General features: G+C 42.4%; 1 protein-coding gene across 2 annotated transcripts in view; it reads right to left on the reverse strand.

The window, feature by feature from the left end:
- The window catches only part of LOC142159775 (uncharacterized), a 274,567-nt gene that overhangs the window by 58,016 nt on the left and 200,960 nt on the right, over window positions 1–15,591 (reverse strand). Inside the window, exons 10-11 of one of the 2 annotated variants that reach the window (XM_075214462.1) lie at window positions 4,547–4,625; window positions 381–4,013 (exon numbers count right to left, since the gene is read on the reverse strand). The exons of the other annotated variant lie outside the window; for it this stretch is intronic. Coding sequence (XP_075070563.1) covers window positions 1,336–4,013; window positions 4,547–4,625 — 2,757 coding nt within the window. The 3' untranslated portion in view covers window positions 381–1,335. Of the gene's footprint in view, window positions 1–380; window positions 4,014–4,546; window positions 4,626–15,591 lie in introns of those variants that run through there. 2 annotated transcript variants of the gene reach the window in all.

The raw sequence follows: 15,591 nt of genomic DNA on the forward strand, positions 1-15,591 counted from the left end.
CTATATATCTGGAACTTTCCTATTTGATACTATATTTTGATTTATACTGATAATTTTGTCATTACGTTGTGGTTATTAGCGCCATTCTATATCAATCTGTTGGTTTTTTAACAGGTATATAACTTAAGGATTCACAAGGCTGTTTTGCTGATAGATAAAAGCACAGAACAGTTGACATGGCATTTACTGAGGTGCTTTCACGGTATTAAACGTACAATTTGTAGCAGGTCTCACGGAGGACTATTTTCTTGGATAAGTTCACATTCATGGACAAAATGGGAAGCACAACCAAAGCATAGAGTTTTGACACTGAAGGGATGTAGTTGAATTGTCTAGGTGACAGGTTAGTCCAATGTTACTAAATGGAGCAGCATTGTTTCTACATACATTAAATCCTTAAATGGGGGACAATGGATATACTTGGGGTATAAAGGGATGGACCCCATACACCATCCTATGCATAGTGTGGAGCTGCCTGAACAGTTTTTCCTGCACACCAATCCCACTCCAGCCATGGTTGTGGACCTACCTTCCATAAAATAGTCCTTCTTGTGTCCCAGTACCCATTGTACCTTCACTACAGTGAGGATATTTTAATAAACCCCCTCCCAACTCCCCTAAAAATATCTTATGTTTAATGTACCATCAGTCTGTACTACTGTTTTACTGCATCATTTTATTAAACTCATCAATATATGACAAATAAATGTTCTGCCCTTGAAGGATAACTAAACCCAAAATATAGCATTTACAAATACATTTTTAAAAGTTTCAGCAGCTTCCCAGAATGGAGGATATTTTACAAAAAGTGGTGACTATGAGGGGAGTAACTTTCCAACACACAGGACACTGTAATCAGCATCTCTTAACTAGAAAATGGTTGATGACAGAATAACTTATACTTGGCTGCAGACCAAATTTAATAGTAATGTTAAACATCTCAAAATCTGTCAGGGTACAGGAACCTGTACATATCTTTGCAAATATTTTGGCAACCCAATCTTAAAGCAACTGTAATTTAAGGTTTAGGATTTTTGAAAAGCCACATCATAAATTAAACTATAGCTGTCGGGACAGATTTAACTCTCAAAAAATAGCTGTATCAGAGAAAGACTACCGTTTCTCTCCAGTGTGACCTCTCTGATGCAAAGGAAAGTGCTTTACTAGCAAGCAATCTCTGACATTTTGATGCGCAACAAAGATTGATTTTCTGCATAAACATGTTCCCAACTCAGAACACAAATATTGGTATACTTATGTGTGAATTTTCTGATGTAGAAAAAGTTTAATTTCTGGTTAAAACTTTTCCCACACTCTTAGCAAATTAATGGCCTGTCACTTGTGATTTCTCTGATGTTTAATTAAGGATGCTTTATTTGTAAAACTTTTCCCACATTCAGAGCAAGAATATGGTTTAACTCCTGTGTGAAGTCTCTGATGCACATAAAGGTTATGTTTCTTGTTAAAAGTTTTACCACATTCAGAGCAAAAATATGGTTTTTCACCTGTGTGAATTTTCTGATGTATAACAAGGTTTGATTCCCGATTAAAACATTTCCCACATTCAGAGCAAGAATATGCTTTTTCACCTGAGTGAATTTTCTGATGTGTAACAAGAGATGATTCCCGATTAAAACATTTACCACATTCAGAGCAAGAATAAGGTTTCTCTCCTGTATGATTTCTCTGATGTTCAACAAGATTTAATTTAGAGGAAAAACTTTTCCTACACACTGAACAAGAATATGGTTTCTCTCCTGTATGAGTTCTCTGATGTGCAACAAGACTTGATTTAGAGTAAAAACATTTACCACACTCGGAGCAAGAGTATGGTTTCTCTCCTGTGTGAATTCTCTGATGTATATTGCAGTCTGATTTACTATTAAATGATTTCCCACATTCAGAGCAAGAATATGGTTTCTCTCCTGTATGAGTTCTCTGATGTTCAACAAGTTTTGATTTAGAGGATAAATATTTTCCACATTCGGAGCAAGAATAAGGTTTCTCTCCCGTGTGAATTCTCAGATGTCTATTGCAGTCCGATTTACTATTAAATGATTTTCCACATTCAGAGCAAGAATATGGTTTTTCTCCCGTGTGAATTGTATGATGTTTAACAAGGTTTGATTCCCGATTAAAACATTTCCCACATTCAGAGCAAGAATAAGGTTTCTCTGCTGTGTGAAGTCTCTGATGTGCATAAAGGTTATATTTCTGGTTAAAAGCTTTCCCACACTCAGAGCAAGCATGTGGTTTTTCACCTGTGTGAATGTTCTGATGTTTAACAAGGTTTGATTCCCGATTAAAACATTTCCCACACTCGGAGCAAGAATAAGGTTTCTCTCCCGTGTGAATTCTCTGATGTCTATTGCACTGTGATTTACTATTAAATGATTTTCCACATTCAGAGCAAGAATATGTTTTTTCTCCTGTGTGAATTGTATGATGTTTAACAAGGTTTGATTCCCGATTAAAACATTTCCCACATTCAGAGCAATAATAAGGTTTCTCTTCTGTATGAATTCTTTGATGTTTAACAAGAAATGATTTACCTGAAAAACATTTACCACACTCAGAGCAAGAATAAGGTTTCTCTCCTGTATGAATTCTCTGATGTGCTACAAGATATGATTTACAGGAAAAACATTTACCGCACTCTGAGCAAGAATAAGGTTTCTCTCCTGTATGAATTCTCTGATGTGCTACAAGATTTGATTTAAAGGAGAAACATTTATCACACTCCGAGCATGAATATGGTTTCTCTCCCGTGTGAATTGACTGATGTCTATTGCACTGTGATTTACTATTAAATGATTTCCCACATTCAGAGCAAGAATATGTTTTTTCTCCTGTGTGAATTTTATGATGTTTAACAAGGTTTGTTTCCCGATTAAAACATTTCCCACATTCTGAGCAAGAATAAGGTTTCTCTCCTGTATGAGTTTTCTGATGTTCAACAAGATTTGATTTACTGGAAAAAGATTTAGCACACTCTGAGCAAGAATATGGTTTCTCTCCTGTATGAATTCTCTGATGTGCAACAAGATTTGTTTTAGAGGAAAAACATTTACCACACACTGAGCAACAATATGGTTTCTCTCCTGTATGAATTCTCTGATGTGCAAAAAGATTTGATTTAAAGGAAAAGCATTTACCACACTCTGAGCAGAAACATGGTTTCTCTCCTGTATGAATTCTCTGATGCTCAACAAGATAAGGTTTACAGGAAAAGCATTTACCACACTCTGAGCAAGAATAAGGTTTCTCTCCTGTATGAATTCTCAGATGTTCAACAAGATGAGATTTAAAGGAAAAGCATTTATCACACTCAGAGCAAGAGTGTGGTAAAGGTTTTTTACTAACTGTGTGACATCTCTGATGGCTAAGAAGCTTCCAATTTGTTGTAAAGCATTTTCCACATTCAGAGCAAGAATATGATTTTTCTCCTGAGTGAATTTTCTGGTGTGTATTGCAATGTGATTTACTAGTAAATGATTTCCCACATTCAGAGCAAGAATATGGTTTCTCTCCTGTGTGAATCCTCTGATGTATTAGCAAGTTACTTTTCCTAGTAAAACACTTCCCACATTCAGAACAAGACCAAGATTTCTCTACAGTGAGATCATTCACATTTTTCCTCTGGCAACTAACATAGCTGAAGTTATTAAAACTTTGTTCTCCAGTGAAAGATTCCATTTCCACCTCAATAAGAGTAGATGTATATTGTGTATGATCTGTGGGTGTATAAATGTCAGTGTGTGGAAAATTTCCTTCTTCACATGATACAGATTCTTTCTTAATATGAGATGATGTATATTGTGTAGGACCTGGGGGTGTATAAATATCATTGTGTGGAAAATTTCCTTTTTCACATGATACAGATTCTTCCTTAATATGAGTAGATGTATATTGTGTAGGACCTGGGGGTGTATAAATATCAGTCTGTGGAAATTGTCCACCTTCAAATGAGACCGATTCCTCCTTAATAAGAACAGTTGGATCTTTATGTAGTTCTGTTAAAAAAATGAATGGTAGTTAGCTTTATAAAATGTTAAATAACCATCACCATTAATTATGTGAAAAAAACAAAACAAAAAGAGTATAAATCCCATTGTCTATTCCTTATGTATTATTATTCTAGGGGATTGTGACTTCCAGCTTTAACCAAAAACAAAGCCATGAGCCCCCAGACCACAGCATCCAGGGATCTTCCAAACTCTACAGAATTACTCGTCAGCAAGTCCCCCATCATCACCTCGTCCTCCCTTCTACCGCTCTTATACTAAAGACATTATAGTGTTTCATTACCACTACTCATGATAGTATCAAAAGGAATCCCAGGGTCTTCAGATAATAGGAGAGGGTCACCCTTAGGTTCTGATGCCACTGCAATTAGTGGCCTTTTGTTAGAATCTCATTTTGATGCATTTAACCTCTGGTTTTCCTTTTGTGTTTATCGCTGAGCATCTGGAAAAACACTCTTGACAAATTTATCTCTACGAATTCTCAATGGGACCAAATGTTTGGTAACTGAATCTTCTCTTACCCAGTGATGTGAGGGGCCGGTGATTCTCAATCATCACATCCTTGTACAGAGCCTTGTGTCCTTCTAAATACTCCCATTCCTGCAAGGAGAAATATACAGTGACATCTCACACGTTATAGGAACCTGGCACACATAACAATACAGTCATCATCCAGACACATTCCCTGGTGGGGATGAGTATGAAATGTTGACAGTTAAAATAATTGACAGTCAAAATTAATTCAAAGTTAATCACTATTTTATCTTTACTTTCATAAACAATGAGATATATATTTTACCCAGTTTTATTTTTATTAGGAGAGACCTGTGCTGTATGTTTTAAAAAAGCCAAAAAAAAAAAAATAACTACGTATTTAATTATTTGCCCCTAGGAATCTCTGGGGATAGTAGTAGAGCGGGCTAGGTATTGCTAGAAATTTCCACTCCATCACCAGGGATATAATAGGATTTTTATACATTTCTCTTAGTCCACTTAGGACACCAGGTACTTTGGGGTATAGTGTAGTGGGAATAGGCATTGGGCCGTTTAGGAACATTAATACAGAGCGCTAGCTCAGCCCCGCCCTCTTTCTTTTTAGGCTTCAGTTTATGTTTAACTAAGCCACATGCAAAAAGAGACATATAAAGAGCGAAGCAACTGAGAAAAAGGAAAACAACAACCTCTTGAACAAAATACACAACATGTCATACAACAGGAAAACTAGACCATTAAGGGTGGGCGCCCGAAGTCCCCAAATAAACTAAGAGAAACGGATGTTATAATAAATATTATATATTGTGACAGGATGGACCGCCTATGCCACCCTGTCTGTTGTTGCTGGGAACCGGCTGGGCTTACTTTGCCACCGTGCCCTTTCATTATTCCGAAATACGCCCCTCCTGCCGCAGTGGGAGGGGCCTGCTGCCACCACTGAGCTCCTTTTATGGCACACAGAACCACATTCCTTCTGGGTAACTGATGCTGCTAGCGCACCTCGTTGCTGGTGTACCTGGGCTGGTACTCCTGACCTCTTACTATGGATCAGGGTTGCTGTGGATGGATCCCCCCTGGCCTATCACACACTAACCAGGGCTGCTGGGTAGCAGGCAGAGCGGTGGTACTGGAAAGCTTGGGTCCAAAAATCAGAACAGCCGGAGAACGGATTAGTTTTAGGGTCTAATCTGCAAGTCACAGGAATACAGCAATATTGAAGATGTTTGCAAGCAGGTCTTCGAAGCAAGATGTTTATTTGCTCACACTGGATAGAGATACCAGTGATCAGGTCAGATGTTTAAATCAGAAGAATGATACATTTCAGTGTACAAGTCTGTGAATTGTATACAGATTTGGACACAGGCTATTTTTGGAATCAGAATGTAACCCCGTTTACCAAAACATGGATTTACATGCATTGCAAAGCCACTAATATTTACACTTAGCTATGAAATTCTTAAAAACAGTGCTATGATTTCCTGGACCTTATTTCAGAGGCAGGAGACCCACTAGCAAGTCAAAATGTCTGACTGGCATGAATACTTCAGACAGTCGCCGAATACACACTCCCAAAGAACAACAACAAAAAGATAAACAAGCCACTTCCCCACATCACAATACACCAAAGGCTTGGTAAACAAAGGCTCATTGTATCAGATATTTACATCAGACATAATGCATTTCCTCTATAGAGGCTAAACCGAAAAAACACATTTTCTACCCTGGTCTCAGAAATAACGATTTCCTATCTCAAAATATACACAATATTAAAAATAAGTGCATTGGCAATTTATATAAATAAGCGTCCCACGCTATTTCCTTTAAATAAATTTATACCAAAAGTTATTTATCAGTGATCCAGTAACACCCCTCCCCCCTTGTCTATGCGTCAACCAGCATGCCACGTCCGACGATTAGACTCCTGGTCCTCAGTATCCTAGGGTTACCGGAGATGATCCGGAGGATCCGTCTCTTCCTGCCAAGACAGTCCATCCGCATTGCTGTGAGCCTTTCCTTGACTGTGAATTATGTTAAAGTCATAAATTTGAAGTGCAAGGTTCCAGTGCAACAAACGGCCATTTTCCCCTGAGGTGTGTTGCAGCCACATATATATATATATATACAAATATATACACACACAAAATATAATAATAATATATAAATAAAAATATAAATATAAAATTATAAAAATTAAAATAAAACTATAAAAATATAAATATAATAATAATAATAATAATAATAATAATATAAATACATTTTTGGAAGGTTTTCCCATAACCGTACCTACTTATTACATCTTAGCTAGCAGATTCTAGATATAAGCATTCAGCATTATGCCTGCACCTATCTATACATATCATGAAAAATATGGGGAGGGGATGAAATACATTTGGCTCTCTTGTAGAGACACTTTATTTAGGAATTATATTCTATGTTGCCTAATGGCCTCAGTGGGGGTACAGACAAAGTTTAATTTTTGGGCTCAGGTCAGTCACCATGCAATTATACATTGTTTTTACTATTTGGACTCCCTACCAGGCATAACTAATGGGATAACTTCCTACTTAGCTGAGCATAGAGTGAGTGGAGATTGTATCCTTTTTAATATTTTTAATCTGTTCACCCCACCTTTCTTTTCATTTCCGTCCTATATATTGTTATTTGCATGTGCACCAAATATACACAGTTCTCCGAGTTAAATGTGATGAATTCATTCATTTTATAAGTGTCACCTGTCGTGGATGACCTAATCTCATAGATATTATATTTACAGGATTTACACATAACTAGTTCCCCTAATGTAGATATGGATAGACTGCATTTTACTAAATGGTTTCTTAGACTGGATGCTTTTCTACATACAAATGTTGGTACAAGTGAAGTTATACAGAGTTAATAACAACCAATGTAGACGGATGATTCTCTCCATTCCGTCTTGAATTGGGAATTGTATTGAGTAATAAATGAAATATCATCTATGCCTGTTTAGGACTTATGTTTAGTAAGTGCATGAACAAAGGGCGCAGAGTGTGTACTGCACATTGTAAGTGTTCTGAGGAATACAACACACTTGGAAATTCTCATTTGAAATACTATCGGAAATTGACACGGTGATCACATACTACACTACTACTATCTATATTACTATCATTTTTAATGTTTAAATGTCATGCGAGAATAAATTCTGAAGATAAAAAGGGAAACAGGAATTTGGATCTGTTACGATTCCTAGTACGAACTCAGGGAGAGGCAATGGTGTCTTATTTAAGGCAGAGATACACAGGAAGCCAATCAGTCAGACAATAGTAGACAGCAACTTAGTTCATAGGAATTGCAGGTTTCAATGGCAGAAATAGCAGGTGTACCACGATAACACAAACAGGTACAGATACAGTGAATGGCAAGTCTAGTCCATAGAAGCAGTAGGTGCCAAGGTATAAAGGGTAAACTGGAGCTCAGGGTAAACAAGTTTACCAGGTATAACTCTGATGACACTATCAAGTTCAGATTCAGGGTCAAGGAGACAGAGTTACCCAATAGCCAGGAGACACCAGATAACTGAGACAGGTATCAGGATTCCAGACAGCCAGAAGGCACGGATTGATGCATAAGAGATATAAGCAAAGGAGGGTCAGGCAAGCCAAAGGGTCAGAAGCCAATAGGTCCACAAAAGTACCAGAGATTAGGCAAGAGGAAAGTCAAATCAAAGCCAGGAGTCATGGTCATAAGCAGTCGGGCAAAAAAACGGCAGAACAGGCAGGAATCAATACCAAGAAGGTCAGGATAAACATCAGGGTTTCAAAGACAACCAGCTGCAGCAACAAAGACAATTGATGAACTGCACAGGCTACAGGGAAAGGCAATCTCTTAAAAGCCAGCCACAGGTGATAAGGATCCAGGAGTAAATGAGATTAACTCTTGCAGGTTAGGAGAGTGGTCCGAGTACAACAGCAGCACCTCTGGTAGTACAGAGGTACTGCAGACCAATTACACTATAATGGACCAAGAGGGAAATGGAAAAACTTTCATTCATATCCAACCTAATGAACTGCAAAGAATTGACTTTCTAACTTCATAAAAAATTTTGAATAAGTGAATAATTGTTTGTATTCATCAAAAGCTACCTTCTTCTAATGACTATGACTACCATGACCTTTGTCAATACCCTTGGTGCTGTCTCCAGACCAAAGGGTAGTAGCTCTGAACTTGTAATGGGATTTCTCAACTGCAAACCTGAGAAGGCTGTTATGTCCTTCCCAGATTGGGATATGGAGACAATCTTTTATGTCCATGGAGGTGAAAAATATGTCTCACTCCATGGTGTTTATGACGAATCGAACAGACTTAATACTCAATTTGTCTACCTGAAAGTACAAGTTTGTAGGTTCAAAAATCACCAAAAAGTCAAGTCCAGTTTCTGTGTAGAAATGAATAACCCAATCCCTCCTGCTCTTTCAGGACTGGAACAATCACTCCTGATGACAATAGGGACTCTGTCTCTCGGGAGGGGTGTGGAAAGTACAGATGGGTGCAGGCCCTAAGAGGTCGAAGAAGTAAACTTTGTTTATGATGTCTTTGACACATGATTCAGAAGATGACCTAAACCGCTGGTTCTGAAAGGGAAAGATGGGCCTCCACCATAGATCATCCCTTACAACATTTCAAGATTTTGGAACCAGTGAGGCAAGGATTCTTGAGAAGGGGGTTTACTTTTGGAGATCCTAAGAGGAAATTTGGAAATATGTGTTCACTTACCTCAACAGGACACGCCGCACACCTTCTAAGTTCCACAATAAATTGAGCCAGCACCTAGCCCAGGCCATGACCACCCCTGACATGTGCGGACATTGGTACTCAGTCTCACAAACAGCACATTGGGCATCGGATACAGAATGTCCATGTGCCAATTTTGCTTGCCACTTGGAACATATGAAGTACATAACTAATTTGCCCCCAGCAGCCTTGGATCTGGAAGTCATACCTTTTCTGACATGATCAAAAGAAAGCAAAGAGAGAGACAACAGTAGAAACACAATCTAGAAGAGAGTGAACTAGCAGAGAAAGCTACATCTGTATATGTATGTACACAAAGGCACTGAATTGGAGCTGGACCCTCCCACCGTGTGTCTGAACAGGAGAAGGAGAGAGCACAGTGACAGGACAAAGTGACAATATCTATATAAAAAATGAGAGCACACAAACAGCTCAAACTATCAATACCCTACCTAATATATCAAATACTCCAATGTTAAACAATTCACAAGTTCAAAGTTGGTAGCAAAGTATAAGAACAGGAGATAGATATTTTGCCCAGCAGAAGTGATCAGCAGGCTGATTTCTGGTGGGTTTTTGCTGAGGACGAGGCATTACACTGGGGAAAAGCACTTCCTCTGCTGGCCCAGACAAGACATGGTGCTGTACATAGGACAGTTCCCCCATCCATGTCTGTCCCAGGTGTGGCCTTACCTGATGGTGGGCCCCAACTGACCTCTATACCCAGCCACTAGAGGTCCTGCTCTTCCTTCCCAATACAGGACCCACCAGGGTGGACCACAGCCAGCCTGACATTTGAAGGGAAAGGGGCTACCTTATAGGCCCCACTGCTAGTGGAGTGCAGTCCCTTTAGCCAGCGCTTTTGTTGTTAACACGCTCGCTATCCTCTCTGAGGACCAGGTGAACCTCCAGGGAAGCCCTAAAAATGAGAGGTAGGAACGGCAGAGAAGCGCTAAACTAGCGGTTATGCCCACCTCTCAAGCAGTGAGCTCATAGACAACACTATAGTCTCTGCCCAAGCAGCCTGCTTAGGAAAAAATAAAGTGAATTGAAAAACCATGGTTAAGTTGTGTCCCAAAAATAGGATGAATGAGAAAATACATTATTTAGTGTTACCCTGACATTCCACTATAGCCCTGTACCGTATCACCCACTCCATTACAGACACTTGCTGATCCTCCCTCATCTACTTCACTGCCCTCTCCTGTGTGTAGGAATCAACCAATTCACACAATGTATTCTGCACAGAAAGTCTGCCAAGCTGTCACTGAAACTCTTCCTCCTTAGATAGAGAAGCACCTTCCCCCTAACATGTTATCCTGCTGCAGAGGAGTGAGAGCGAGCAGGGTGGACATATTTAGTTTATGTATCCAGTTATTCCACGTACATTCAGCTGACTAATACAAAGCCTTTCATGTAATGTCACATACTGGTTTTACATGCTAATAATCTTCCTCTATAACGTAAACTTTAATTACAGTCACACATACACCCTATATAACCCTCTAAACCAGCGGTTCCCAAAGTGTGTTTCGCGGCTCCCTGGGGTGCGTTAGCGATCTCAGAGGGGTGCCGCCAGCTGGAAAAAAAAAAACATACGTGCCCCGCGTCCTGCACCCTCCTCCCTGCTCTGACTTGCACTGAATGTCAGGCATGACGTTATCACACTGGACATTTTCAATGAAGATCGGCTCAGTGAGGAGCCAGAAGAAAAGAAGACAGAAGGGCAAGTAAAAGGTAAGAAAATGAACAGAGGATGAAAGGGGCAGTGTAAACAAGGGAAACTGATGAAGGGGAACAGTGATGATGATGATGATGGAGGGGAACAGTGATGATGATGGAGGGGAACAGTGATGATGATGGAGGGGAACAGTGATGATGATGGAGGGGAACAGTGATGATGATGGAGGGGAACAGTGATGATGATGGAGGGCACAGCGTCCTGATGGAGGGCACAGCGTCGTGATGGAGGGCACAGCGTCGTGATGGAGGGCACAGCGTCGTGATGGAGGGCACAGCGTCCTGATGGAGGGCACAGCGTCGTGATGGAGGGCACAGCGTCGTGATGGAGGGCACAGCGTCGTGATGGAGGGCACAGCGTCGTGATGGAGGGCACAGCGTCCTGATGGAGGGCACAGCGTCCTGATGGAGGGCACAGCGTCGTGATGGAGGGCACAGCGTCGTGATGGAGGGCACAGCGTCCTGATGGAGGGCACAGCGTCGTGATGGAGGGCACAGCGTCCTGATGGAGGGCACAGCGTCGTGATGGAGGGCACAGCGTCCTGATGGAGGGCACAGCGTCGTGATGGAGGGCACAGCATCGTGATGGAGGGCACAGCGTCCTGATGGAGGGCACAGCGTCCTGATGGAGGGCACAGCGTCATGATGGAGGGCACAGCGTCCTGATGGAGGGCACAGCGTCGTGATGGAGGGCACAGCGTCGTGATGGAGGGCACAGCGTCCTGATGGAGGGCACAGCGTCGTGATGGAGGGCACAGCGTCGTGATGGAGGGCACAGCGTCCTGATGGAGGGCACAGCGTCGTGATGGAGGGCACAGCGTCCTGATGGAGGGCACAGCGTCGTGATGGAGGGCACAGCGTCCTGATGGAGGGCACAGCGTCATGATGGAGGGCACAGCGTCCTGATGGAGGGCACAGCGTCGTGATGGAGGGCACAGCGTCGTGATGGAGGGCACAGCGTCCTGATGGAGGGCACAGCGTCGTGATGGAGGGCACAGCGTCGTGATGGAGGGCACAGCGTCCTGATGGAGGGCACAGCGTCGTGATGGAGGGCACAGCGTCCTGATGGAGGGCACAGCGTCGTGATGGAGGGCACAGCGTCATGATGGAGGGCACAGCGTCATGATGGAGGGCACAGCGTTATGATGGAGGGCACAGCGTCCTGATGGAGGGCACAGCGTCCTGATGGAGGGCACAGCGTCATGATGGAGGGCACAGCGTTATGATGGAGGGCACAGCGTCCTGATGGAGGGCACAGCGTCCTGATGGAGGGCACAGCGTTGTGATGGAGGGCACAGCGTCGTGATGGAGGGCACAGCGTCCTGATGGAGGGCACAGCGTCATGATGGAGGGCACAGCGTCATGATGGAGGGCACAGCGTCGTGATGGAGGGCACAGCGTTATGATGGAGGGCACAGCGTTATGATGGAGGGCACAGCGTCATGATGGAGGGCACAGCGTCCTGATGGAGGGCACAGCGTCATGATGGAGGGCACAGCGTTATGATGGAGGGCACAGCGTCCTGATGGAGGGCACAGCGTCCTGATGGAGGGCACAGCGTTGTGATGGAGGGCACAGCGTCGTGATGGAGGGCACAGCGTCCTGATGGAGGGCACAGCGTCATGATGGAGGGCACAGCGTTATGATGGAGGGCACAGCGTCATGATGGAGGGCACAGCGTCCTGATGGAGGGCACAGCGTCATGATGGAGGGCACAGCGTCCTGATGGAGGGCACAGCGTTATGATGGAGGGCACAGCGTCATGATGGAGGGCACAGCGTCATGATGGAGGGCACAGCGTCGTGATGGAGGGCACAGCGTTATGATGGAGGGCACAGCGTTATGATGGAGGGCACAGCGTCATGATGGAGGGCACAGCGTCCTGATGGAGGGCACAGCGTCATGATGGAGGGCACAGCGTTATGATGGAGGGCACAGCGTCCTGATGGAGGGCACAGCGTCCTGATGGAGGGCACAGCGTCCTGATGGAGGGCACAGCGTTATGATGGAGGGCACAGCGTTATGATGGAGGGCACAGCGTCATGATGGAGGGCACAGCGTCCTGATGGAGGGCACAGCGTTATGATGGAGGGCACAGCGTTATGATGGAGGGCACAGCGTCGTGATGGAGGGCACAGCGTTATGATTTTTGCACATATTGTTGTTTTATTTTGTTTAATCTTATTCCTGTTAATGAGTCCTGTAAATTATTCTTTGATAGAAATATAAGTGAAGAATATATATATATATATATTCTTTTTCCTTGGATTTATGTGTATTATTTTTGAAACAACTTTAATAAGTATTTAGGTCAGGACAGAAACACTTATGTTATTTTGACCCAACTACTTATAAAACGGTACTGCTCTGTGATTATTTTGTATTAGGGGTGTCTTGAAAAAATTATTGAAACCCTAAGGGTGCCTCCAGCTGAAAGAGTTTGGGAACCACTGCTCTAAACAATAAACATATTTAATAATGTCCAATTTAATGAACCAAGATTAAATAAAAGAATATCAGTGTATAAGATCCACACTGTTTATATACAGATAATATAGTTCAGTGTCATTTTGCATTTGGTGAGAACCTCAATTATTGTACCTGATATTCCTGTGGGATACTGGGATTTTCGTCTATACAGTCCTGAGAATAAAGACGGGGACATCTCTCTGGGGTATTTCTGTTACTGGATCCATCTGTAGGAAACACACAGTGACTGAATACATTGTATATATATCTGATTATCACATGATGTGTATCTAGGTGACCCTCATAACTTCTGTCTCCTTTACAATAAATTAAAAACGCAATGATACATTACACAAACGGGCGTTCGTCTAACTCTGAATCAGGCCCTGTGTGTATATGATTATTCTGATGAGTCTTACAAAGCAGAATGTAACTTGTTTCTGTCTTTATTGTTTATTACTCACTTATGCTGATATCTGTAGGGGTTTCCTCCTCCTTACACTGCTGATCACCCCTCACATACGTCTCTTCTTCTCTGATTGTATCTTCTACTTTCACATCAATCAGGTCACAACTCTAAATTAGCCACAAAACAATAAAAATAATCAATAATGTCTGATTTAATGAATTAAGAGTAACCAGAAGATTATTAGTGAATAAGATCCACAAAGCTATTCTACAAATCAGATAGGGAAAGGTCACTTCGATATCCATCTACCTGATAGTCCTGTAGGATATTGTGAGTTTCCGTTGTGTGATCCTGTGAATATAGAGGATGTGGACATCTCTCTGGGGTATCTCTGTTACTGGATCCATCTGTAGGAAAAGAGGATTTTTACTCAACGTAAAATCCGTTTCTCTGACTCCATTGGGGAACACTGCGGTATAGTAGTTGGACTAGGAGTTTAGGCACTTATACTTGTTGAATACACACTCCTCCCCTATTATGCCCCTCCTCTGTCACAGTAAGCTCAGTTTTGTATAACCAAGCAGAGAGGAAAAGCTAACAAGGCAAAAACCAGAACAAAGTAACTTAAAAGAGAACAGAACAATTTTTCAGAGCAAAGGGAGGGAGCGCAGTGTCCTCCTCTTTTCTCTTTCCAACCATTGGGGGACACTGCGGTACATTGGGGACATACTAAAGCTGCCTCCTAAGGTAGGGATTGCTCTTGAATGGCTGCGCGCAACACCTTGCGCACATAACTTGCATCTGCAAATGCAAAGTCCTACAACCTGTAGAATGAAAAGGTGTGGACAGACGACCACGTCGCCACTTGGCACAACTGCCGTGACGCGCCACCTACAATACACTCACAGCCCTGTTGGAATGCGCCCTTAAGGATTCCGGCACAGGGCGAGATGCATGGACGTTAGCCAAGCGAATGGTGGAAGTGACCCAGCAAGCAATGGATCGCTTTGAGCAGACAAACCCCTCTTATGTGCGTCATAGAGGATAAAAAGGTTGTTCGTTTTTCAGACAGAAGATGGGCGATCAACATAACACCAAAGGGCACTAGCGACGTCCAACAAAGGTAGAGTCTCATCCAAAGATGCTGAAGGACAAAATGTTGGAACAATGGTTTCACGGGATGAACAAAAGGTGGCTGAACGTGTTAGACACGCTGAAGGAACGTCTGTACTCCCAGTAGAACCACACGGTGCTGAAAATATAGAGAGAGTACAGAAACCTGCAGTTTAAGAGAAGCCAGAACCACTTGCAAAAAGGAGAGGAACCAGGGATGTCTGAAATTGGAAGTGTGAAACCCCTTATATTCACACCAGAGGATTCCTTCCAGACCCAATGATAAATGGCCGAAGACGAAGATTTTCGAGCTCTGATCATGGTACTCACTACCTACACCATTCGAGAACCCTCTCGTCCTGAGCATGAAGGTCTCAACAGCCACTCCGTCAAATTCAGTTGAGCTAAATAATGGCACAGAAAAGGGTCCTAAATGAGAAGCTCTGGACGAACCAGAAGACAGATGGGAGGCTCCGCTGCCACTCCCTGAATGTCTGAGAACCATGCCCTGCGTGGCCAATTTGAGCCACTAGAATTATGGGGATGCGTTCTCTTTTAAACTTTTTT

Source organism: Mixophyes fleayi, chromosome 6 (genome assembly GCF_038048845.1).
Source record: "Mixophyes fleayi isolate aMixFle1 chromosome 6, aMixFle1.hap1, whole genome shotgun sequence".
Lineage (NCBI taxonomy): Eukaryota > Metazoa > Chordata > Amphibia > Anura > Limnodynastidae > Mixophyes > Mixophyes fleayi.